The sequence below is a fragment of the Lactuca virosa genome, chromosome 4 (assembly GCF_052849685.1).
Source record: "Lactuca virosa cultivar CGN04683 chromosome 4, Lactuca_virosa_CGN04683_v6, whole genome shotgun sequence".
NCBI lineage: Eukaryota > Viridiplantae > Streptophyta > Magnoliopsida > Asterales > Asteraceae > Lactuca > Lactuca virosa.
In genome coordinates this window covers 34,228,280-34,251,349 of record NC_136429.1, presented here as the reverse complement: position 1 = coordinate 34,251,349, position 23,070 = coordinate 34,228,280, and the positions used below count along the sequence as shown (strand labels likewise).

The 23,070-nt window shown below is 39.6% G+C and overlaps 1 protein-coding gene across 1 annotated transcript; it reads right to left on the bottom strand.

Moving 5' to 3' along the window:
• Positions 1 to 4,985: 4,985 nt before the first annotated feature.
• LOC145104274 (uncharacterized) lies at positions 4,986 to 5,733 on the bottom strand. Its single transcript, XM_079041537.1, has 2 exons — positions 5,535 to 5,733; positions 4,986 to 5,407 (listed from the first exon to the last, which is right to left on the bottom strand). Exons 1-2 carry the CDS (start codon positions 5,731 to 5,733, stop codon positions 4,986 to 4,988), a joined length of 621 nt encoding a protein of 206 aa, XP_078897663.1.
• Between the last annotated feature and the right edge of the window lie 17,337 nt (positions 5,734 to 23,070).

Here is a 23,070-nt window from a genome sequence, read left to right as displayed (position 1 = left end):
GTTTTTAAAGGTAGTGAAACTCGTTGGAATAATTGTGTTCCTATCAAGTTGAATATTTATGTATGTAGATTCGGCTTCTAGAGTATTCCCATCAGAGATGGGCTTTCTTATAGGGGCATTAAAGTGGAGTCAACTTTATGTCCGGTTTGCTCGGTGGCAGTGGAGTCTATTGATCATATTTTCATTAGTTGTGTGGACCTTATGTAGGTTTGGGGTCATATTGCAGTTTGGTGGGTGTGCATTTTCCCAATCTAATTATCATCCAATCTTTACTTTCTTCGTCGAGCTTGTGTTAGTTGGTTGGTGGCCAACGGAAGACGTTTGATGCAGTGGTTTTGACTGTTTTTTTGTGTTTTTGGAATTTTCATAATTCAATTATTTTTGGGACGGTTATTCCTAAGAAATCCATGATTTTTGATGAGGTGGTAAATAGGTCATTTTTATGGATTTCTAATAGGTGTTCTAACTTCTAAGGATAGGCTGAGTTGGACCTCTTGGTTACAGAATCCAACTTTTACTTCTTCTATTTTGTAATGTCTTTCTAGCTTCTTGCTAGTTTATTTATAAAATTCCGCCGTTCCAAAAAAAAGGTGTTAACAAGCTCTCACTAATAAATGATTTTATTTGTTTATTGAAATTAGAGGGATGTTAGGTTGATATGTTAGGACATAAAAGCGGATCCTAGAAAATTGATTAAGGACATTAGTGTCAATTCGATTGATAAATGAATGTCATTTCTTTAAATATATGTGGTATTAGGGATTCGGTGAAATGTCGTTCATTATGAAACGTTGTTCCGTACATGATATTGATTTCACGGGGTTGCAAGAAAACTGAGGGGTGTTTGGATATGTAAAGAAACTTAGAAACACAATTTCCCAACATCATCATCTATTATATCAATTGAGGACAAATAGACAGATGGTTTTCAGATACTTACACCAAAACCTCACTTCAAATCTCCTAATCTACTCTCTCAACAATCACACATCCTAATCTACAACGATTAAGATAATACAGAAGAACAATAACCCAACCATAATACAGAAACCCTAAAAACTGAGAGAGAAATGAGAAACACTCTGAAAATATCTTGTGAAGAAGGACCAACAACCACAGCTCCTCAAATCTTATACTTCGGGTAAATGGATCACACAAAACCCGCGTGTTAACCCATCTGAGACCAACAACACTTACACTTCAGCCCTTCATATTTAACCAGATGACACAACTGATCCAATGTTATAAACCAATAACTAACAACTCAGTATTTTACATTTAGAACCCTACACAATTCCTTAAATGACAAGTTTGAAATAACCATAACATTTAACACCCCTCCTCAAACTTGACATTTAAAGAAGAATATTAACTTTTATTAAAAGGATTAATTAAACCAATTTCATTTAACAGAAAATTATGTTGTGAAATACTCAAAAATTTTGTCAAAATATTAGCTCTTTGTTTGGAAGAACTTATTTTTTCTATTTTCAAAACACCATTTGCAATTTTCTCCCTAATAAAGTGTAAATCAATTTCAAAATGTTTTGTTTTCTCATGAAACACAGGATTCAATGCTAACTTAATAGCAGATTCACTGTCACAAAAAACTTTTACAGGAATCAAACTTTTAATTCCTAAATCAAACTTTTACAGGATTCAATGCTAACTTAACAGCTTTTTCAATCGTTTCTAGACAGGAATCTCATCAGAAGAATGGGGCTTTGACTTCTGTTTCTAATGTGTCTAAAACTCAGTCATTTGCTTTTAATAGTAGATTTAATGATAGAAGAGGTCAAAATCAAAATTCTAATAAAGGAAGAAATCAAAATTTATAGTGTAAGAACTGTGGTCTTAAGGGACATCTTATTGAAAGATGTTATAAGCTAATTGGTTATCCAAAAGATTTTAAGCCTAGGTTCGAGTCTAATAGTGAAAATCTAAGAAATCAGAATAAAACCTTTTCTGTTAACTCTTCTTCTGTCCCTTCTAGTAGTCCTCCTTCTTCTTCTAATGTTTCTGGAAATGGTGGACCTTATTCTTTCACAAGTGAGCAGTACAATAAACTTTTGAGTCTTATTAGTGAAAGGTCTTCTGCGTCTGAGGATACTTCTATCAGTGCTAATATGGCAGGTATTCCTTTTTTTTAAGTCTTATCATTCTACTGTAGGTCATCAAAAGTGGATTGTTGACTCAGGTGCTAATCAACACATGACCTCAGCTGAGTCTCTTTTGCAAGACACTGTTGATGTATCTAAATTAAATATGCTTGTTAATCATCCAAATGGTTCTTCTGCTAAGATTAAAAAAATTGGGAACTTGCAGTTTTCTGAAAACCTAACACTATTTGATGTTTTTGTTGTTCCTGATTTTGATGTGAATCTTCTTTCTGTTCACAAATTGTTAAGTTGTGTTTAATGAAAATTCTTGTAAAGTTCAGGGTTTACAATCAAAGAAGGTTGTGGAGAGTGGTAGAGAGTCTGGGGGATTGTATTATCTAGATGCTTTTCCCTCAGGTACTAGTTCTTGTAATCTTGTTAAGTACTGTATTTCTAAACTTACTTGGCATAGTAGGCTAGGTCATCCTGCTGAACAAGCACTTCTTTCTTTAAAAAATACTCTTAATTTTGATAATTCATCTCTTCCTCCTTGTGATATTTGTCATAAAGCTAAGCAGACACGTGAATCTTTTTCCCTAAGTGTTCATAACTCTACTCAACTTGGAGAATTAATTCATTTAGATGTATGGGGTCCTTATAGAGTGTCCACTAGAGAAGGCTTTAGGTTTTTCTTGACTATTGTGGATGATTTCACAAGGGCTACTTGGGTTTATCTTTTAAAATGTAAGGATGAAGTTTATAGTTGCTTTACTTTGTTTTTTAATATTTTGTTAACTCGGTTTGATGCTAAAATTAAAACTGTTCGTTCTGATAATGGTACTGAGTTTTTAAATCATAAAATGAAGTCTTTTTTTGAGCATAATGGAATCTTTCATCAAACTTCCTGTGTTTATACACCACAGCAAAATGGGGTTGTTGAAAGGAAACATAGGCACATTCTTAATGTTGCTAGGTCTTTACTCTTTCAATCTGGTCTTCCTATAAAGTATCGGGGAGAGGCTATTTTGACTTCTGTTTTCTTAATTAACAGAATACCAACCTCAGTTTTAAAAGGTCATTCTCCTTATGAACTTGTTTTTAAGAAGTTACCTGTGTTTGATCATTTAAGAGTTTTTGGTTGTCTTTGTTTTGCTACTAAACTTAATAATCATGATAAGTTTTCTGAACGTGCTGAAAAATGTGTTTTACTTGGTTATTCTTCTGAGAAAAAAGGTTATAAGTTGTTGAGCCTTGATACAAATTCTATTTTTGTTTCCAGGGATGTGAAGTTTTATGAATCAGTTTTTCCATATAAGCTAAAGTCAACAACTGTTGATAATCAGTTTGATTTTAAAAACTCAGTAGACCCTTTTTCCTATGATGATCAATTTAGTTCTGAATATGTGAATGAATTGATTGATTTGAATGACCTGAGTGTTAACCATCAGATGGATGATTCTGATGCAGCTCAGAATCTGGATGAAACTTTTTTTGATACTACATTTGACAGTAATAACCAGACTAGCGAGGTATCTGAATCTTCATCTGATAGGACTGTGCCAGGTCATTCAGATTCAACTGAGGAAAGTAGTCATTTAGATTCATTGCCTTCTCTAGGACAGTCAATAGGAGTGTCTAGATCTAGAAGAGAGTCACGAATGCCCGTTAAGTTTAATGATTATATTGTTGAAGGTAGGCATAGATATGGAATTGAACATACCTTAAACTACTCTGTTCTTAGTACAGAGAATAATTGTTTTTGTTCTAATCTTAATAAAACAATTGAACCAAAAAGCTTTGAAGAAGCATCTAAGGATCCAAATTGGGTTGAGGCAATGAATAATGAAATGAAAGCTTTATATCGTAATCATACTTGGGATATTGTGGAACTTCCTAAAAAACGAAAACCAATAGGTTGTAAATGGGTTTATAGAATCAAATATAAACCTAGTGGAGAAGTAGAAAGATATAAGGCTCGTCTTGTAGCCAAAGGTTATAATCAAAAGGAAGGGATTGATTATCAGGAAACATTTTCTCCTGTGGCAAAAATAGTTACTGTTCATATAGTTATTTCTTTATCTGTAAATAAATCTTGGCCTTTGTATCAGTTAGATATCAATAATGCTTTTCTTTATGGAGATTTAGTTGAAGATGTGTATATGAATTTACCTCAAGGGTATCATACTATAGGTGATAATAGAGTCTGTAAATTGGTTAAATCTTTATATGGATTAAAACAAGCTCCTAGAAAATGGAATGAAAAGTTGTGTTCTGAGTTGTTTAATTTTGGTTTTACTCAAAGCATAAATGATTATTCCTTGTTTGTTAAAAGGGATAATAATTCAGTTGTTGTTTTACTTGTCTATGTAGATGATATTATTTTAACAGGAAGTAGTGAAACTGAACTTGAGAATGTAAAGATTTTTCTAAATTCAAAATTTTTAATAAAAGATTTGGGTAAGTTGAGCTATTTTCTTGGTATTGAAGTTTTAAATACAAGTGAAGGTGTGTGTCTGAATCAGAGGAAGTATTGTCTTGAACTTTTACATGAGTTTGGAATGCTAAGCTGTAAACCTGTTTCAACTCCTTTAGAGGCAAATTTTGTCCCTAAAAGAAGTTTTGATAACAGTGATCCTTTACTTGAAAATGTTACTGAGTTTCAAAAGTTAATTGGAAAACTTATATATCTGACTATTACAAGACCAGATATATCTTATTGTGTTCAGATTCTCAGTCAGTTTATGCACAAGCCACATAAATCACATTTAAATATAACATTCAGACTACTTCGATACTTGAAAGGTAGTCCTGGGAAAGGTATTTCTATTGTTAAGTCAGAAAGTTTTGACTTAATTGGTTACTGGGTATTTAGTTTATTTTGGTAATTCATTGATTTCTTGGAAAAGTAAAAAACAAGCTACTGTTTCCAGGTCTTCTACAGAATCTGAATACAGAATCTGAATACAGAATCTGATACCAAGCTGATATTTTGACATTAGGAAGAGGATCCATTAGAAGAATATAACTTTTAACTTGATTAAAAGAATCATCAAGACCACTCAAGAACTGCATTAATTTCATAAGTTTAGAATGATCATTATATTTAGTAGCAGCGTCACAAGTACATTCAGAAAGATTTGTAAGACCATCAAATTCTTTCCAAAGAGTGTCAAGTTTATTATAATATTCAGACAAAGAAGAACCATCCTGTTTAAGTGAATTAATACGCTGATGTACATTAAAAATAACAGACCCATCAGCCTTATTATATGTTTCAAAAAGTTCATTCCATATATCTACAGCACTCTCTGAATACGCATGTCAAGAATAAATTGACTCAGACAAAGAACCAAGAATCCAAGAACATACTACATCATTAGCACGTTCCCATTTTAAAGATTTAGATTCATCAGTAGAGTCCTTTTTTTACAGTACCTTCCACAAACCCTAATTTATTTCTAGCCTTAAGACTCCATATCATAGAACTACGCCATATACGAAATTTATCAGTCCCAGTTAGTTTAAAACTCACAATTGTAGTTACAGTATTATCAGAAGGATGTATATACAGAGAATCATCATAGTTCACAGGATCAACCTTTGAACCACTACCTTCAGAAGGAGAATCAATCATAATGTTCTCACAGAATTAACCAAATCAAGTAGTAGTCACTAAACAAATAAGAGAAAACAACCAGATCACTGTGATCCTTATATGTCCAGATGGTCACCACGGTATGTTGGGGCCCAAGACAAGAATCACAGAATCAAAAGACAAACACAAAGATGAATATCTAAAAGAACAATAACTGGTGTACTCAAGACAACTAGGATCTCCCACATCTATAGCTAGAACATATAGAAGGGAACAAGAAACGCTCACAGAGCTATATGAAGAACAGATCGAACCAGATCGACTCCTGTTACTCCGTTCTCCTTTGAAAACTTAACGGTGATGAAATCCGTTAACTAGAGTTATTTCAGAGAACAAGATTAATCGATCTGACGGCAGTGAAGTTTCGATTCGTCAACCAAGGATCTCCACTCGATGACGATACCAGTCACCCAAGGATCTCCACTTGAGACAAACCTGCAAAATCACAAAACGACTCGCAGTACCAGGATCTTACAAGAAATCGATAACAAGAAAAAGATCTGGACTAATCAAAAGAACCCTAGATGATCACAGTTGAGTAAATGGAACCAAGATCTCAAAAGAAACCCTAGTTCAAACTCAGCTATGACTATCTACAAAGAATCTTAACAACAAAAAAATGACGTAAAAATGATTACCTCGATGAACAAGATCGTCTACCACCGATTGAAGCCCTAAAGCTCTGATACCATGTAAAGAAACTTAGAAACACAATTTCCCAACATCATCATCTATTATATCAATTGAGGACAAATAGACAGATGGTTTTCAGATACTTACACCAAAACTTCACTACAAATCTCCTAATCTACTCTCTCAACAATCACACATCCTAATCTACAACGATTAAGATAATACAGAAGAACAATAACCCAATCGTAATACAGAAACCCTAAAAATTGAGAGAGAAATGAGAAAACACTCTGAAAATATCTTGTGAAGAATGACCAACAACCACAGCTCCTCAAATCTTATACTTCGGGTAAATGGATCACACAAAACCCGCGTGTTAACCCATCTGAGACCAGCAACACTTACACTTTAGCCCTTCATATTTAACCAGATGACACAACTGATCCAATGTTATAAACCAATAACTAACAACTCAATATTCTACATTTAGAACCCTACACAATTCCTTAAATGACAAGTTTGAAATAACCATAACATTTAACAGGATAAATAGTTTTTAGCTTATTAGCTTATTGCTTATTTGCTTATTGCGGTGGGAATAAGCACTTTTTTAAAATGTGTTTGGATTAGCTTATTGCGGTGGGAATAAGCAATAAGCAATAAGCATTTTAAGTGTTTGGCAAACAAAACAGCTTATATGAGTAAAATGACCAATAAGCAATAAGCAATAAGCAATAAGCAATAAGCAATAAGCATTCCCCCCTTGCTTATTAAAATCAGCTTATTTAGCTTATTCCTACCGCAATAAGCTGATTTTTAAAGACTCCTATCCAAACACTTAAATTTGCTTATTGCGGTGAGATTAAGCAATAAGCAATAAGCATCCTATTTTTTCCCTATCCAAACACCCCCCTTGGTTAAATAGAATGGGATTCAAAGCATATGGTGTTTAAAGTAATTATTAGTTTTATTAAAGCATACGGGGTGGGTCTCGCGTTTCTCGCTATTGCCTACGTGGAGGCTGAAAACGGCGTCACGACGAGGTGCACACCGCCCCCCCCCCCCATCTCGTTGTTGCTCGTTGTGGCTTTTCTCGTTGCCGTCTCCACCCGATGAAACGAGAAAAAATCGAACGTTAACCATTTTAAACCGTTTGAATACGGTTATTTTAATAAAAAAAAACTTTAAAATTAATTATTTTTTCCTATATAAATACCTATTATATCTAAACAATTTTTTAAACACATAACTTCTCTCTTTCTCTCTATAAATCTCAATTATCTTCAAAAAAAATTATGGATCCTTTCGACTCGTCCGATGATGATATATTCTTCAGGATGATGTATCAGTATTATACTAACGAGCTGCTACAACCAGACCCATCCCCGCTACTAACAAGACGTGCGATGTTAAACAGAAATCGTGAGGAAGGACACGAGCATCTATATCGCGATTACTTTGTGGATAATTGTGTATACGGGTCGAAGAACTTCAAAAGAAGATTTCGTTTGAGTAGGAATGTGTTCCTACGGATCGCCAACGCCTTAGAAAGCCGGTATCGCTTCTTTACTATACTTTTATACAAAAAAAAAAATCTAGTACATGTTTCTTTAATTTTACAACATATACAATATATTTTTAAACTGTAGTTAATATATGTTTAGGTATGAATTTTTCCAATTGAGATATGATGCTAGAGGTAGACGAGGGTTTACAACTTTGCAGAAATGTGTTGCGGCCATTCGTTTGATGGCTATGGGGGAGTCACCCGACACCATGGACGACTATATGAGAATGTCCGAAAGAACCGCAAGGGAGAGTTTGTATACATTGTCAAGGGTTGTTGTTGAAACATTTGGAGACGTGTATTTGCGAAAACCTTCGTTGCATGATTTGCAAGAATTATATGTGGCGCATGAAGAACGCCATGGGTTTCCCGGAATGATCGGAAACATTGATTGCACACACTGGAAATGGAAAAATTGTCTGGTAGCATGGAAAGGGCAATACGCAAGTGGTCATCACGGATCACCTTCGTTGGTTTTAGAGGCTGTTGCTTCTCAAGATTTATGGATTTGGCATATATTTTTTGGGGTTGCGGGTTCCAACAACGACGTCAACGTTCTTGATCAGTTGCCAATATTCGACGATCTTTTGAATGGAAAGGCCCCGGATGCTCCTTTCACGGTGAATGGAAACGAATACAAATATGGATATTACCTTACAGATGGAATATATCCTCAGTATTCTACATTCGTGAAGGCATTCCGCCCCCCGGTTGAAGGACGAGACAAATTTTTTAAGAGAATACAAGAAGGAGCACGTAAGGATATGAAACGTGCTTTTGGAGTGCTGAAGGCGAGGTGGCATATAGTTGAACATGCAGCACGACCATTGGATTTAGAAACTCTACGATATATCATGTATGCATGTATCATAATGCATAACATGGTAGTAGAAGATAAAGGGCGAAATATAGCACACTATATCCCAACGGAGCCCAGACACGTTCAGTTTCAGCCAGGAACAGCAGAGTATTTGCATCGAGTTGTTGACAATCAGGACGCAAATAAACACAGACAACTTCGAGAGGACTTGGCGGATTATATCTTCTATGGTAACAATAACGATAACGAATAGCGTTATATTTTTTTTTTTGGAATTTGGATGTTATGTGTAGTTTAATTTCCATGTTAATTTTAATCTTTAAAAATTGTTTTTTATTGTATGTTATTTATAATTTTTAAACATTACGTTTTATGTTATATTTAAAAAATATTTGTCTAAATTAAAAAAAATCGAAAAAAAATAAAAAATAAATTATAAAATGGAAAAAAGTTGGTGTTATAATAAGATGCAACATGGTGACCATTTCCCCACTTGGTGTTATAACACCATTGGTGATGTGTCACCAAAATGGTGTTATGACTAGTTGCTCACACCTTATGCTCTTATGCGTGTAGCAGTGTCCGAGGAGATCGTGTGGGATCCGTTGGTGTTTGTCAAAGAAAGTGTTGTGTACTGACAATCTAATTTTGTAGATGAGAGATTTTTTTATTTTTATTATTATTATTATTATTTTTTCAAGATGTTACATGGTAAATATGTATGTGCCACAATATCTTGAATTTTATGCTAAGGAAATCGAGATGTTATATATTTTGGCGATTTTAATATAGTTAGAATGTATTATGAAAGGTTGGGCATATGTTTTTCACAATACTCAATTGATGATTTTAATGTGTTCATTAATGAGTATATTTTGGGATGTGCCTATGGGTGGGCATGCTTTCATATGTATTATAATATTAGTTTAAATGGAAATAAACTTAACAAATTGCATATGCAACTGGCTTCTAAGGAGGTGCTCGATACTTTCCTTAATATTTCTTCTCAAGCCGCGGAGAGTTGGGTTTCTGATCTCTACATGTTGTGTATGTGGTGGCAAATTTCAGCCATATTCCGTTCAAGTTATTTAACTCTTCGATGCAAGTGGATAAGTTTGACCAAGTGATTAAAGATGGTTGGGCCTAGAATCTGAGACATACATATGTTCAGAAGTTGGCAGAGAAAGAAAAAAGAATTGATGAAGGCAATGCTATTGATCAAGATAGGGTGGACAAGGGTTGATTTTTTGAAAACGTTTCATGACTTTTAAAATATGGAAGTGTTTGATATTGTGCAAAAAGTTAAGATTAAACAAGGGGTGGAAGGCGATGAAAAACCAAATTTTTTCATGGTCCGTAAGAAAAGGTTAAATACATGCTATTTGATTTTAGTTTTGGCATTTTTTTTTTAGTTTTTGGGAGAATTTCGTATATGCCCTTCCTAAAAAGCTAAATATCGTATTTGTCCGGCCTAAACTTCAAATATCGTATTTACCCTTCCTAATGTTTTTTAATATCATATATACCCAATTCTATTTTTTTGGTAATTTTTATTGATTTATAATTGTTTTTCATAATATTAAATCATTATAACCACAATAAAATTTGAATGGACAATATTGCCCCTGCTTGCTAACGCCTAACAGATAAGGTTTTCTCCCCATATCACGATCGAACCTTCCCTGCCTATACTTCCGATCTTTGCTTCCGATCATTCCTCTGTTGTCGCACGCGCACACACACACATCAGGTAAACCTGTTGTAGTTCCAATCGTAGCTGTCTTCACCTGTTATTGCATCACGTTCACGCATCATATGTTTGAAGTTAATCATGATTGAGGCTGTTGTTGTCTAATACTTCCAATCACTGCTTCCCCCGTGTCACACACACTCACGTGACTAAATTACCCCTTGGAAATAAACTACGCAGGCTCACCATTCACCAAAATTGTGGGATTGAAGTCATATCTCGAGCAAAGATTTCAAAACAGGTTGCAATTATTATTATTATTATTATTATTATTATTATTATTATTATTGTTCCTCTTTTTATGTTGTTTTATATGAGGGATTGATCTTGATCATTCTGTATATTCTCACCTTCAGGGTGGCGATGGGTTTGCTGTTTGTAGATTAGTAGGTGAAGTTGAAGGTAGACATCAGGAACTGCTAACAGAAGCACAGTTGGCAGCTGCAGCTGAAGAAAAAGAAGCTCATTCATTTGAAATTAACCCCGATCAGGTATAGTATATGATATGTAGTATCAGTTTCTGATGAATTGAAGTTCATCTTATTTTATATCGATCACTTAAAATGGTTTTTAAAATTACTGTATCCTTGATTGAAGAAAATTAATTACTTGACAGATTGAGCATCTGATTGATTTTTGGGGGAATCTTTGTAGCTGGTAATTAAGGATTTTCAGCATACTGTACCCAAGAGCTTTCAATCAGGTTTAGAATATGTTAGTCTTTTTGAGTTCTTGTTGAACAAATCAAACAACAATATAATCGAAATTGAGGAAAGGGAATGGAATCGCATATTATTTACCTGATGTGTGTGTGCGCGCAGACAACAGGGGAAACATTGATCGATTGTAAGCAACGATCGGAAGTATAGGCAGGGAAGGTTCGATCGTGATATGGGGAGAAAACCTTATCTGTCAGGCGTTAGCAAGCAGGGGCAATATTGTCCATTCAAATTGTATTTTAATTATAATGATTTAATATTATGAAAAACAATTATAAATCAATAAAAATTACCAAAAAAATAGATTTGGTTATATATGATATTAAAAAACATTAGGAAGGGTAAATACGATATTTGAAGTTTAGGCCGGGCAAATACGATATTTAGCTGTTTAGGAAGGGTATATAGGAAATACTCCCTTTTTTTAATTCTTCAATTATTTAAATGAAAATTCCAATATTTGAAGGGGTAACCTTTTCAAACCGAAGCCCACGGTTTAGAAGGCTCAACCCAAACCATTTGGACTATTTGGAGAGTTCTTTCACGTTTTAAGAAGTCTAGAGGCTAACTGGGGTTGTAGGAGTGACAAAACTCAAGTCTTTTATGAGTTTAATTTGTCTTTCATTAAAAACTATTGAGAGCTTATGATGGATGATGTGATCGGTTTTATGTAAATAAATTTACATATCGGCTAACATTCATCGGGGATGTAATTCATATTTTATTACATTGATACCAAAAACTACTACTCGTAAGGTAGTTATTGTTATATAATAAAATGTTTCATTGATAAATAGTGAGGTTAAATCTCATATAAATAGGGATATATAAGAGACCTAATCTAAACCCTAAAGAGTTTGGGCCTAAACCCTAATCACTAACACTTATGATTTCTAGCATATAAATTGTATTGGTGTATCATTGCAAAGCTACTGGCAAACAAACTGGCTAAGGTGGAGTTTGGTAACCAGAGAACAATAAGTTTGTGCTTGTGTTAGCTTATCTCGAAGAGTTTAAAGTTATATTAGTTTAATTCAAGGTCGTTTATATTGGTTATAAGATAAAAAGGTTGATCAAACGATCGAACTGTAACTATTTTTTTTTTTAATATTATTGGTCATGTATTAGGTTGTGGGTTAATTTTGAATTCGAAATCATACTGATATGTAAAGAAATTAGTAGGTAAACTGAACCAATACCAATAGTGTTTTATACTTTGATTTTAAATTTTAGGTCCAAGACAAGTTAGATATGCCTAATGACATTTCTTTTAATACTTTAAAAAATATATGACAATCCTAGTCATGTAGATCTATCTTTTCCATAAAATAATATAGCAAACTTTTATGTTAATACTCATTTGCTCCTCAAGTCCAAAAGTTGAACAACGATATTATATTTTCTTTCGCTTGAGTTGTAATCATCGCTTATTGAGTTTTTTTTTTTTTAAAGAACTGCAGAACTTTTATTAAAACTCTCTGGCAAGGAGCTAGAGGTAAAACCAAATTACAAAGTAGACATAGCTAATTTTGGACCAAATAACTCATCGCTTATTGAGTTATTGTATATCCATTGTTCCATCTAATTTAATTGAAGCATAGGTTAAAACTGTGAAAATGTATCTATAGACGACATCATATTATCAATTTTGTAGTAAGATTAGTCATCCTTAAAAATGTTTGTGCTTGCTTTTCTTCTTTTTTGCATTTTAATAGAGTAAAGGGTTTGTTCATGTTGTGCAATTTTCGGAAACATACAAGAATTATAAAGGAAATGAAAAGACGAAACTAATAAGAATGACCGAAATCGTATTTTCTTATTTCCTTATGGATGTATGCAAAAGAGAGGATGCAATGAATAAAGGGTTGATGTCATAAAAGCCCTTAAGTTTTTAAGAAATATTCGTTTTTACCATTTGGTGTATTTTGGCTTAACTAAAACTGGAAGTTTGCGGAAGTTTTTTTTTTTTTTTTTTCATTTATACCCTTTTAGCAGGTTATTCGGTTACTAACAGGTCGCCACATGCCCACACATGTGGCCTGAAAACTTAAGGGGAAAATCGAATATTTCTTGAAAACTTAAGCGCTTTTATGACATTAGCCCAAAAATATATAAAAGCGTTTTTATACATATTTAAACAGATAATATATATATGATGTGATATCGGACCTCCGGGCGTTTGCTCTCCTCCCTAAGTTGGTTTGGGTCTTCATGGAGATCTGTATCACAACAAGGGAAAACAGGTCGTCACCGATCTCCGGGGGGGGGGGGGGGGGGGGGGATCACGGGAGAATGCTCCGACGGTCAAGTTCGTAACCGGGGGAAATATGTGTATAGTAAACCGTAAGGCTTAGAGAATGAGATTCTAACCCTTTTACCGTTGGAGGCAAGAATCCCACTCACGGAGACAGGAGTATCAGTCCCCGATCGGGACAGGGGCGTTGATTGGTGGATCGTACCTTTGTCCCTTTTCCAAGCTGTAATTTTCTTAGTCATGTTAGTGGTGTGTGCACCTTCATTGGAGTTAGCAAGTGATCGTTTGTCGTTTGTCGACTTTCTCGTGCATGTTCCAGTCTGGACATTGGATATCAAGGGATAATCCAATGTGGGTTGGGTATTAGATATCAAGGGATGAATCTCATGAGACCTATTATATTTACACAACATGCCATAAACTATAGCATGTATGGTACTTATAACCCTAGACTTTTATATGTTTGTTGTATTTTACCAACAATCTTTACCTTGGAAAACATAATAAGTCACAAGTGTATTTCAATATAAAATACACACCCAAACGTACAAGTACAAACCTCCTTATCAAAGTCGAAAAGAAGACCTTGGATAACCAACATGTATTCAAACCTTTTGAGTCGATTTTAAGACATTCACACCAAACTAAAAGACGTAGAAGATTACCTAACTTCTAATTGATCTATACCAAAACTTTCGCTACCCTTAACATGCCCATCGAACTCCATGCAATCCTTATATACCCTGTTCTTTGGAAAGTGCTCTAAATTGTACACAGATCCGTAATAAAACATGAAAAATACTATATATTCAAGGACTATTTCTGAAACTCTACCACAACCACCAGCCACCACAACCATCTTCGGCCACCGCAACCAACTTCAGCCACCGCCATCACCACTACCATCTTGTTAGAGGCCAAGTTTCACCGGAGATTGGTAAGGTTCGCCAAAAAGGATGAAACATCCCAAAAATACTAGCCAAAAATTTCGTTTTCTAAATCATTTAACAAAAATAAATATCATCGACATAGTATAAAATCATAAAACAAGTGTCTGAAAATCTCATAAAATCTGTCATCATATCGCAATCTCATAACATATCAGAGTAAACTCCCAGGCTAAGAAAACTGTGTTGTGTGTGCCATGCCATCATCCCGAGCCCTTTCCCTTGCTAGCTGAAGTACCTGAAACCAAAACTGAAACTGTAAGCACGAAGCTTAGAGAGCTCCCCCAAACTACCACATACCATACAAATCACATATAACAAATAACATAACTATGGGACTACTCCCAACTGCATCGGGACGAATCCCGGCATCGGCTTACCCGACATCGGACTCCTGCCCGGCATCGGGCTTACCCCGGCACATACACAGCATAACATATATCATAAACATATAATCTGCATCGGGGTTGCCCCGGCATCAGACCGAAGCCCGGAACACATAATCATAACATATAAACTAGCATACATCGGGCTTTCCCCGGCATCGGGCTTACCCCAGAACACATAACACATAACACATAAACATGCATGAATCACAAAGACATCAAGCATACATAACTACTTCTCGGGACCGCCCCGGCATCGGACCGAGGTCCGGAACAAATAAAATGCATCGGGCTAACCCCGACATCGGGCTCACCCCGGCATACTCTACAACTTAAACGGGTCGGCATTGTGGCCGTAGACCCGTTCCTACTGGAAGGAAACTCGCCTCGTAAGGCTGACTGCTGACAAACTGGGTGAGAGATCTCTGTCTGATGCTCCGACGACTCTCCGGCTATAAATTCCAACAAAGGTACTTAGTCAAAACTGATAATTACTCTTAGGGTAAAAATGGCTAAAGTCAACATCCTGGTCAAAGTCAACACCCAGTTGACCTAACTCGCCGAGTTGGTTCACCAACTCGTCAAGTCCCTACTCTTTCATATGTTCCCAACCCCGACTCTACTCGTCGAGTCTAGCAAGAACTCGACGAGTTCTCCTTCAATCATAACATCGGGACCATCTTCATATGGCTCGCCGAGTTTGTCCTTGAACTCGTCGAGTCCATCTTCATCATATGAGTGTGACAAGCCTGTGACTCGCCGAGTTGTATGAACAACTCGTCGAGTTCGTCTTCAAAGGTTGGGAGATTGCCTTGGACTCTCTGAGTTTTCTCAACCACTCGTCAAGTCCCATGATTCCCAGGTCCCTTAAGGGCCTAAACAACTGAGGGACCTTCCACACTATCATCTGGTCCATCGACAGAAAAGGATTTGGTGGTCATTACACCCTGGCTCGCCGAGTCCCAAGAACGACTCGCCGAGTCCATCTTTGACCATTACTATACAGTCGATTTAAATGGGTCTTAACACATCAAAGTCATAGATCTGGCCTCCTAATGTCCATTTTACACGTAAAGTTCCAAACTTGGTGCGCATGCATGATGTCCTTGGCTCAAAAAGCCATAAAAGGTGGTATACAAGATGCATGGGGTGTTTATGGCAACAAGGTGGGCACCTTTATGCCATAAAAACCCTCAATAGCCCTGGACCTGAAGCACAAACTCATTCCTTACACTAAATCCCGAGTACATCCTCACTAGGGCTTAGAAAATGGGCCAAAAATCAAGATCTACACAAAGAATAGATAAGGTTAAACTTTATACCTCCAATAAGATGGAAATGTGCCCAAAGCTCTGGATCTTCCTCTTTCCCCCTTGATCTCACAAGCCTCCTCCTTCTTTTCAAACTTCAAACACCCAAAGTAACACCTCAAGGCTTAAAAACACACTAATAACGGCTACGGTTTCGAGATAATGCTTTCTGGGAGTAATAGGGACGATGGAGGCTGAGATAAGTTGTTTAAATAGGGTGCAAACCCTCAAATTTAGGGTTTCACTCAAACAGCACCTACTCGCCGAGTTGGTCTCCCGACTCGTCATGTAGGCCACTTAAACTTCCCACGAATCACGACTCTACTCGACGAGTCGGGCCACCAACTCGTCGAGTCCCAGAGGAAATACATGAAGTTCTTGAATTTAAATACGTACCAGGAATCGAGTGTTACAATTCTTCCCCACTTGTCTTAGACTTCGTCCTTGAAGTCTGATGCCTCTGAAAACAACTCTGGGTAATGCTCCCTCATTTCCTCCTCGGGCTCCCACGTCCACTCCGAGCCCTTGCGATGTTGCCACTGCACCTTCACTAACTCTACTCTCTTGTTCCTCAGCTCATTTGTCTTGCGATCTAAAACCGCCACTGGTCTCTCGATGTAGTTCAGGCTATCGTCAACCTGTATGTCCTCAAGAGGTATCACGGCTGAATCATCCACTAAGCACTTCCGCAACTGAGAAACATGGAACGTGCTGTGGATCTGGCTAAGCTCTGCTGGAAGGTCTAACCGATACGCAACCCGACCCACCCGGGCCAAAACCCTAAATGGACCAATGAACCGGGGACCAAGCTTGCCCCGCTTCCAAAATCTGATAACACCCTTCTAGGTTGACACTTTCAGGAGGACCATATCGCCCACCTGAAACTCCAAGTCTGAACGTCGCTTATCAGCGTAACTCTTCTGCCGACTCTGAGCAGTCTGGAGCCTGCTCCGGACTTGCTGGATCCGCTCCGTGGTCTTGAGTAATACTTCCGTACTCCACATGACTCTCTGGCCGACCTCACCCCAGCATATTGGGGTTCTACACTTCCTCCCGTAGAGCATCTCAAAGGGAGGTCGGTCTATACTGGAGTGATAGTTGTTGTTATACGAAAATTCCGCTAACGGGAGATATGTATCCCAACTGCCACCGAAATCTAGCACACATGCCCGAAGCATGTCCTCGAGAGTCTGAATGGTTCTCTCACTCTGTCCGTCCATCTGAGGGTGGAAAGCGGTGCTGAAATGGAGACGAGTACCCATCTCGTCGTGAAACCGCTTTCAAAATCTGGAAGTAAACCGAACATCTCGATCTGACACCACTGATACAGGCACTCCATGACGTGCCACTACCTCTCGCACATAAATCTCGGCCAACTTCTCGGCCGAGATGCTCTCCTGGATCGGTATAAAATGGGCGCTCTTGGTCAACCTATCCACTATAACCCATATCGAATCCACCCCACACGCGGTCCTGGGAAGCTTCGTAATGAAGTCCATAGTGATATCCTCCCATTTCCACACAGGAATGTCTAACGAATGCATCTTGCCGTGGGGCCTCTGGTGCTCTGCCTTGACCTTCCTGCAGGTCAGGCATCTCTCCACATACCAAGCTACGTCCCGCTTCATGCAGGGCCACCGGTAATCGGGTCGAAGATCTCTGTACATCTTCGTCGCCCCAGGGTGGATGGAGAACCGAGACTTGTGGGCCTCATCCATCAACACTTGTCGTACTCCGCCCCAGTATGGTACCCAGACCCTCCCATGCAGGGTCAATAATCCTCGACTATCGTAATCAAACGAAGCTACTCGGCCCACTATCCTCTCGCACTTCTGGCGCTCCTCCTTCAGGCCCTCAACCTGCGCCTCCTTAATCTTCTCCAGCAATGGAGTAATCACTGTCACCCTCAGACAGATATCTCGAATCGGAGCCGCCACCGCCTTGCGGCTCAGGACGTCGGCCACTACGTTGGCCTTGCCCGGGTGATAAAGGATCTCACAGTCGTAATCCTTTACCACGTCTAACCACCGATGCTGCCTCATGTTCAGATTCGGCTGATCCATGAGGTACCTCAAACTCTTGTGGTCCGTGTATATAGTACATCGGACCCCGTAGAGGTAATGCCGCCAAATATTGAGGGCGAACACCACATCCCCCAGCTCCAAATCATGCGTCGGATAGTTAGCCTCGTGAGGCTTCAACTGTCTCGAGGCATAAGCTATCACATGCCCCCGCTGCATCAACACTGCTCTCATACATGTGATCGAAGCGTCACAGTAGACTACAAAGTCATATACTCCCTCTGGCAGGGTAAGAATCGGCGCCTCGCACAGTCGCTGCCTGAGTGTCTCAAAGGCTGTCTGCTGCTCAGGACCCCAGCGAAACACCACCGACTTCTTGGTCAGTCGGGTCAGTGGAACTGCTATCTTGGAGAAATCCTGGATGAATCTCCTGTAGTACCCTGCCAATCCCAGGAAGCTCCGAATCTCGGATGGAGACCTCGGGACCTCCCACTGCATCACAGCCTCAATCTTGGCCGGATCTACTAATATACCCTTCTGGTTGACAAGGTGCCCCAAAACCTGCACCTCGCGCAACCAGAACTCGCACTTGGAGAACTTTGCGAAAAGTCTCTCCCTCCTCAGTGTCTCTAGTACCTCTCTCAGATGCTCCTCATGCTGCTCCCGAGTCTTGGAGTAAACTAAGATATCGTCAATGAATACTATTACAGACCGATCCAGCATCGGCCTGCACACGCGGTTCATGAGATCCATGAACACGACTGGAGTATTGGTGAGCCCAAACGGCATCACCATAAACTCATAGTGACCATAGCGGGTCCTAAAAGCGGTCTTCTACACATCATCATCTCTGACCTGCATCTGGTGATATCCGGACCGTAGATCGATCTTGGAAAACCAATATGCTCCCTGAAGCTGGTCGAACAAATTATCTATCCTCGGGGTTGGGTAACGGTTCTTCACCGTTACCTTATTCAGCTCCCGGTAATCAATGCACATACGGTTGGACCGTCCTTCTTCTTCACAAACAGGATCGGGGCTCCCCATGACGAACTGCTCGGCCTGATAAAACCCTTGTCTAGCAGCTCCTGCAGCTGCGTAGACAACTCCTGCATCTCGGGAGGAGCCAACCGATATGGTGCCTTGGCCATCGGAGCCGCACCAGGGACCATATCAATCCGGAACTCAACCTGTTTCTCTGGAGGTATCCCAGGAAAATCCTCCGGGAATACGTCCGGATACTCTCGCACCACTGGAACATCATCGACTTTCGTCTTACCCTTATCCCGGTTATCCATAACATACGCGACATATCATGCACAACCCTGCTGAATGTGACGTCTCGCTCTCGCTGCAGAACAGAAAACTAGTCCGCGCTGTGGCCTCTCGCCCTGGATCACTAACTCTCCCTCACTGCGAGTGCGAACTCTAACCAACTGCTGCTCACAATCTATCACTTCCCCATTGGGGCTCAACCAGTCCATACCTACTATAACCTTGTTCCCTCGCAGGGCAATAGGAACCAAATCCACTGAGAACTGCTCGTCAAATAAACGCAATGTACATCCTCTATGAACTCCCGTGACCCTGACGGTCCTGTCATCTGCTATCTCAACGTCAAGTGGACAACCCAGCTCCCCTGGATCTCTGCTAAATCGCTTGCTAAGCGCGAGCGACACAAATGATCGGGTAGCCCCCGAATCAAATAATACCATGGCTGAAATATCGTTCACTAAGAACGACCCTATACACAAACACATAATTATGAGAAACAAATAAAATCAAATACAAAGATAAGAGAGGAATACATACCCGTCACCACGTCAGGAGCTGCTCGTGCCTCCTCTGCAGTAAGCTGAAAACCCCTGCTCTGCGCCGTAGGCACCTCCGCCCGACCCTGACGGCCATACGTAATCCTCAAGGTGGCAGGAGAAGGTGTTGCCACCTTCCCTGTTGCTGCTAAGCTCGGGCACTGGGACCGCTTGTGTCCCCTCTGATTGCACTGAAAGCAAATCAGGTCTGATGCTGGTGTAGTGGTGGTAGTAGTTGTACAATCTCGCCTCATGTGACCCGTTCGGCCGTACTTGTAGTAGCCCGAACTCCCTGCCTTGCACGCCCCCTCGTGCATCCTACTGCACTTGTCACAACGACCGTGGCTCTGCTGGCTCCGAGATCTGTGATCTCATACCTTGGGCTTCTTGCACGAATCTCCTGACTGAACTCCCTCTAGCTTCCTCTTCCTCTCCATCTCTAAATCCAACTCTCTCTCTCTCTCTCTCTCTCTCTCTCTCTCTCTCTCTCTCTCTCGATCCCTCGCTATCATATCCTCCAGTATATTGCAGCTGGAGCGACTCACAAACTGGCGAATATCACTCCACAACATCTCATGATATCGGTCCTTCTTCATCTCCTCGTCCGCCACATACTGCGGAACGAGAAGAGACCTCTCCCTAAACTTGGCGGTAATATCTGCCACTGTCTCTGTCGTCTGCTGGAGGTCCTAAAACTCCCTAGCAAGCTGTTGCACCTCAATGACAGGTGCAAACTCGGCCCTGAACCTGGTCGTAAAATCACTCCAGGTCATCGCATCCAATACAGTGTCATCTCCAATGGCTCTCCCGACCTCCTCCCACCAATCTCGTGCCCTGTCCTTCAGAAGACAGGATGCTAATCTGACCTTGTCCCCCTCGGGACATCTGCTGGTGCGGAACGCGTTGACGACATCCGCCAACCATCTGGTACTCGCAATGGGGTCCCGAGCCCCATGATAGTCGGGAGCTCCACAAGCTCTGAACTCCCTGAAAGTCAATGTGCACGATCCCATCATGGCCGCTATCTCAGTACGGAACGCGCTCAGCTTCTCATCTAGAAGCTCTAGGATACCCTCCTTGACCGACCCAAAAATCACAGTATTCTGGTCTAGTATGTTGCGTGTGACCTCCGAGGAGATAAACTCCCTGGTCTGCTCATATAACTGCTCGGCTCTAGAGCCTAAGCCCGATCCCTCTGCTGCACCTGAGCTACCCACTGCTGGTCTAGAGCGCAACACTACCATTCTGAAACACATCATAATAGACGTCAAAATACTAATATAACTGGAGGGATCACATACACTACAAGTTCCCTGGTCTTATCTCAGTCTTCCTTGATTCGAGTACGGATCCTCTACTTTCAGTAGTACGGGCCCATACTACCTTCCACATTTATCCATACTTTCCTCAAGAACTGCCTCGACTCAACCAAGTCCCTTCTTCTACTACTACTGCTGATTTCATACTAACTCTTCCTAGGCTTGCCCTAGGGTAATCACCAACCCACTCTCCGCCATCAGCTGCATAATAAGTCCCTGCTTTCTTTCCCTAACTAGCTCGCGAATACTATTACATATTACTCAGACTAGATAATTCTTCGAATGAGAGATCCTACTCTACAACGGTTGGACTCAGACAAGAGCTGCGTAATAGAGCTAGACTTAACCTTCTGAAATTATTTAGTCCTTGCAATATGCAACGCAACATATTCATTTACTACTTAGTAAAAGATAACTAAGACTCCTAAAAGCACAAAGCAAGCAGCATTCGAGCATCGAGTACCCATAATCAAGCATCTACTACTATGGCTATCATACTGACTAATCTATACTAGCATGCAATCCTCACAAAGTTGAACACATATCACAGGCACATAAGGCATCCTTCCTAGATCCTTAGTCCTAATCTAGCATGTTGTTCTAATAAAGCTGATAATCATAACATAGCATAAACTTGTATGGGTAATTTGGGAGTACTTACTTGAGCTCGGCTGATTGCATGCACCACACCCTTTTCTCTTTTCAAAGTTCCTTTCTATTTTCAAAATCCTTTTTGTAAAAATGATTTTCTTTTGAAAATTTCATACCACTTCCTTAGTTTGAGTTCAGAGACACCCGAACGTGTGCCCGAATCCCTCAAACCAAGGCTCTGATACTAACTTGAAACATCCCAAAAATACTAGCCAAAAATTTCGTTTTCAAAATCATTTAACAAAAATAAATATCATCGCCATAGTATAAAATCATAAAACATGTATCTGAAAATCTCATAAAATTTGTCATCATATCGCAATCTCATAACATATTAGAGTAAACTCCCAGGCTAAGAAAATTGTGGTGTGTGCGTCATGCCATCATCCCGAGCCCTTTCCCTTGCTAGCTGAAGTACCTGAAACCAAAACTGAAATTGTAAGCACGAAGCTTACTGAGCTCCCCCAAACTACCACATACCATACAAATCACATATAACAAATAACATAACTCTGGGACTACTCCCAACTGCATCGGGACGAATCCCGGCATCGGCTTACCCGACATCGGACTCCTGCCCGGCATCGGGCTCACCCTGGCATCCGACCACATCGGGCATCGGGCTTACCCCGGCATCGGGCTTACCCCGGCACATACACAGCATAACATATATCATAAACATATAATCTGCATCGGGGTTGCCCTGGCATCGGACCGAAGCCCGGAACACATAATCATAACATATAAACTAGCATACATCGGGCTTTCCCCGGCATCGGGCTTACCCCAGAACACATAACACATAACACATAAACATGCATGAATCACAAAGACATCAAGCATACATAACTACTTCTCGGGACCGCCCCGGCATCGGACCGAGGTCCGGAACAAATAAACTGCATCGGGCTAACCCCGACATCGGGCTCACCCGGCATACTCTACAACTTAAACGGGTCGGCATTGTGGCCGTAGACCCGTTCCTACTGGAAGTAAACTCGCCTCGTAAGGCTGACTGCTGACAAACTGGGTGAGAGATCTCTGTCTGATGCTCCGACGACTCTCCGGCTATAAATTCCAACAAAGGTACTTAGTCAAAACTGATAATTACTCTTAGGGTAAAAATGG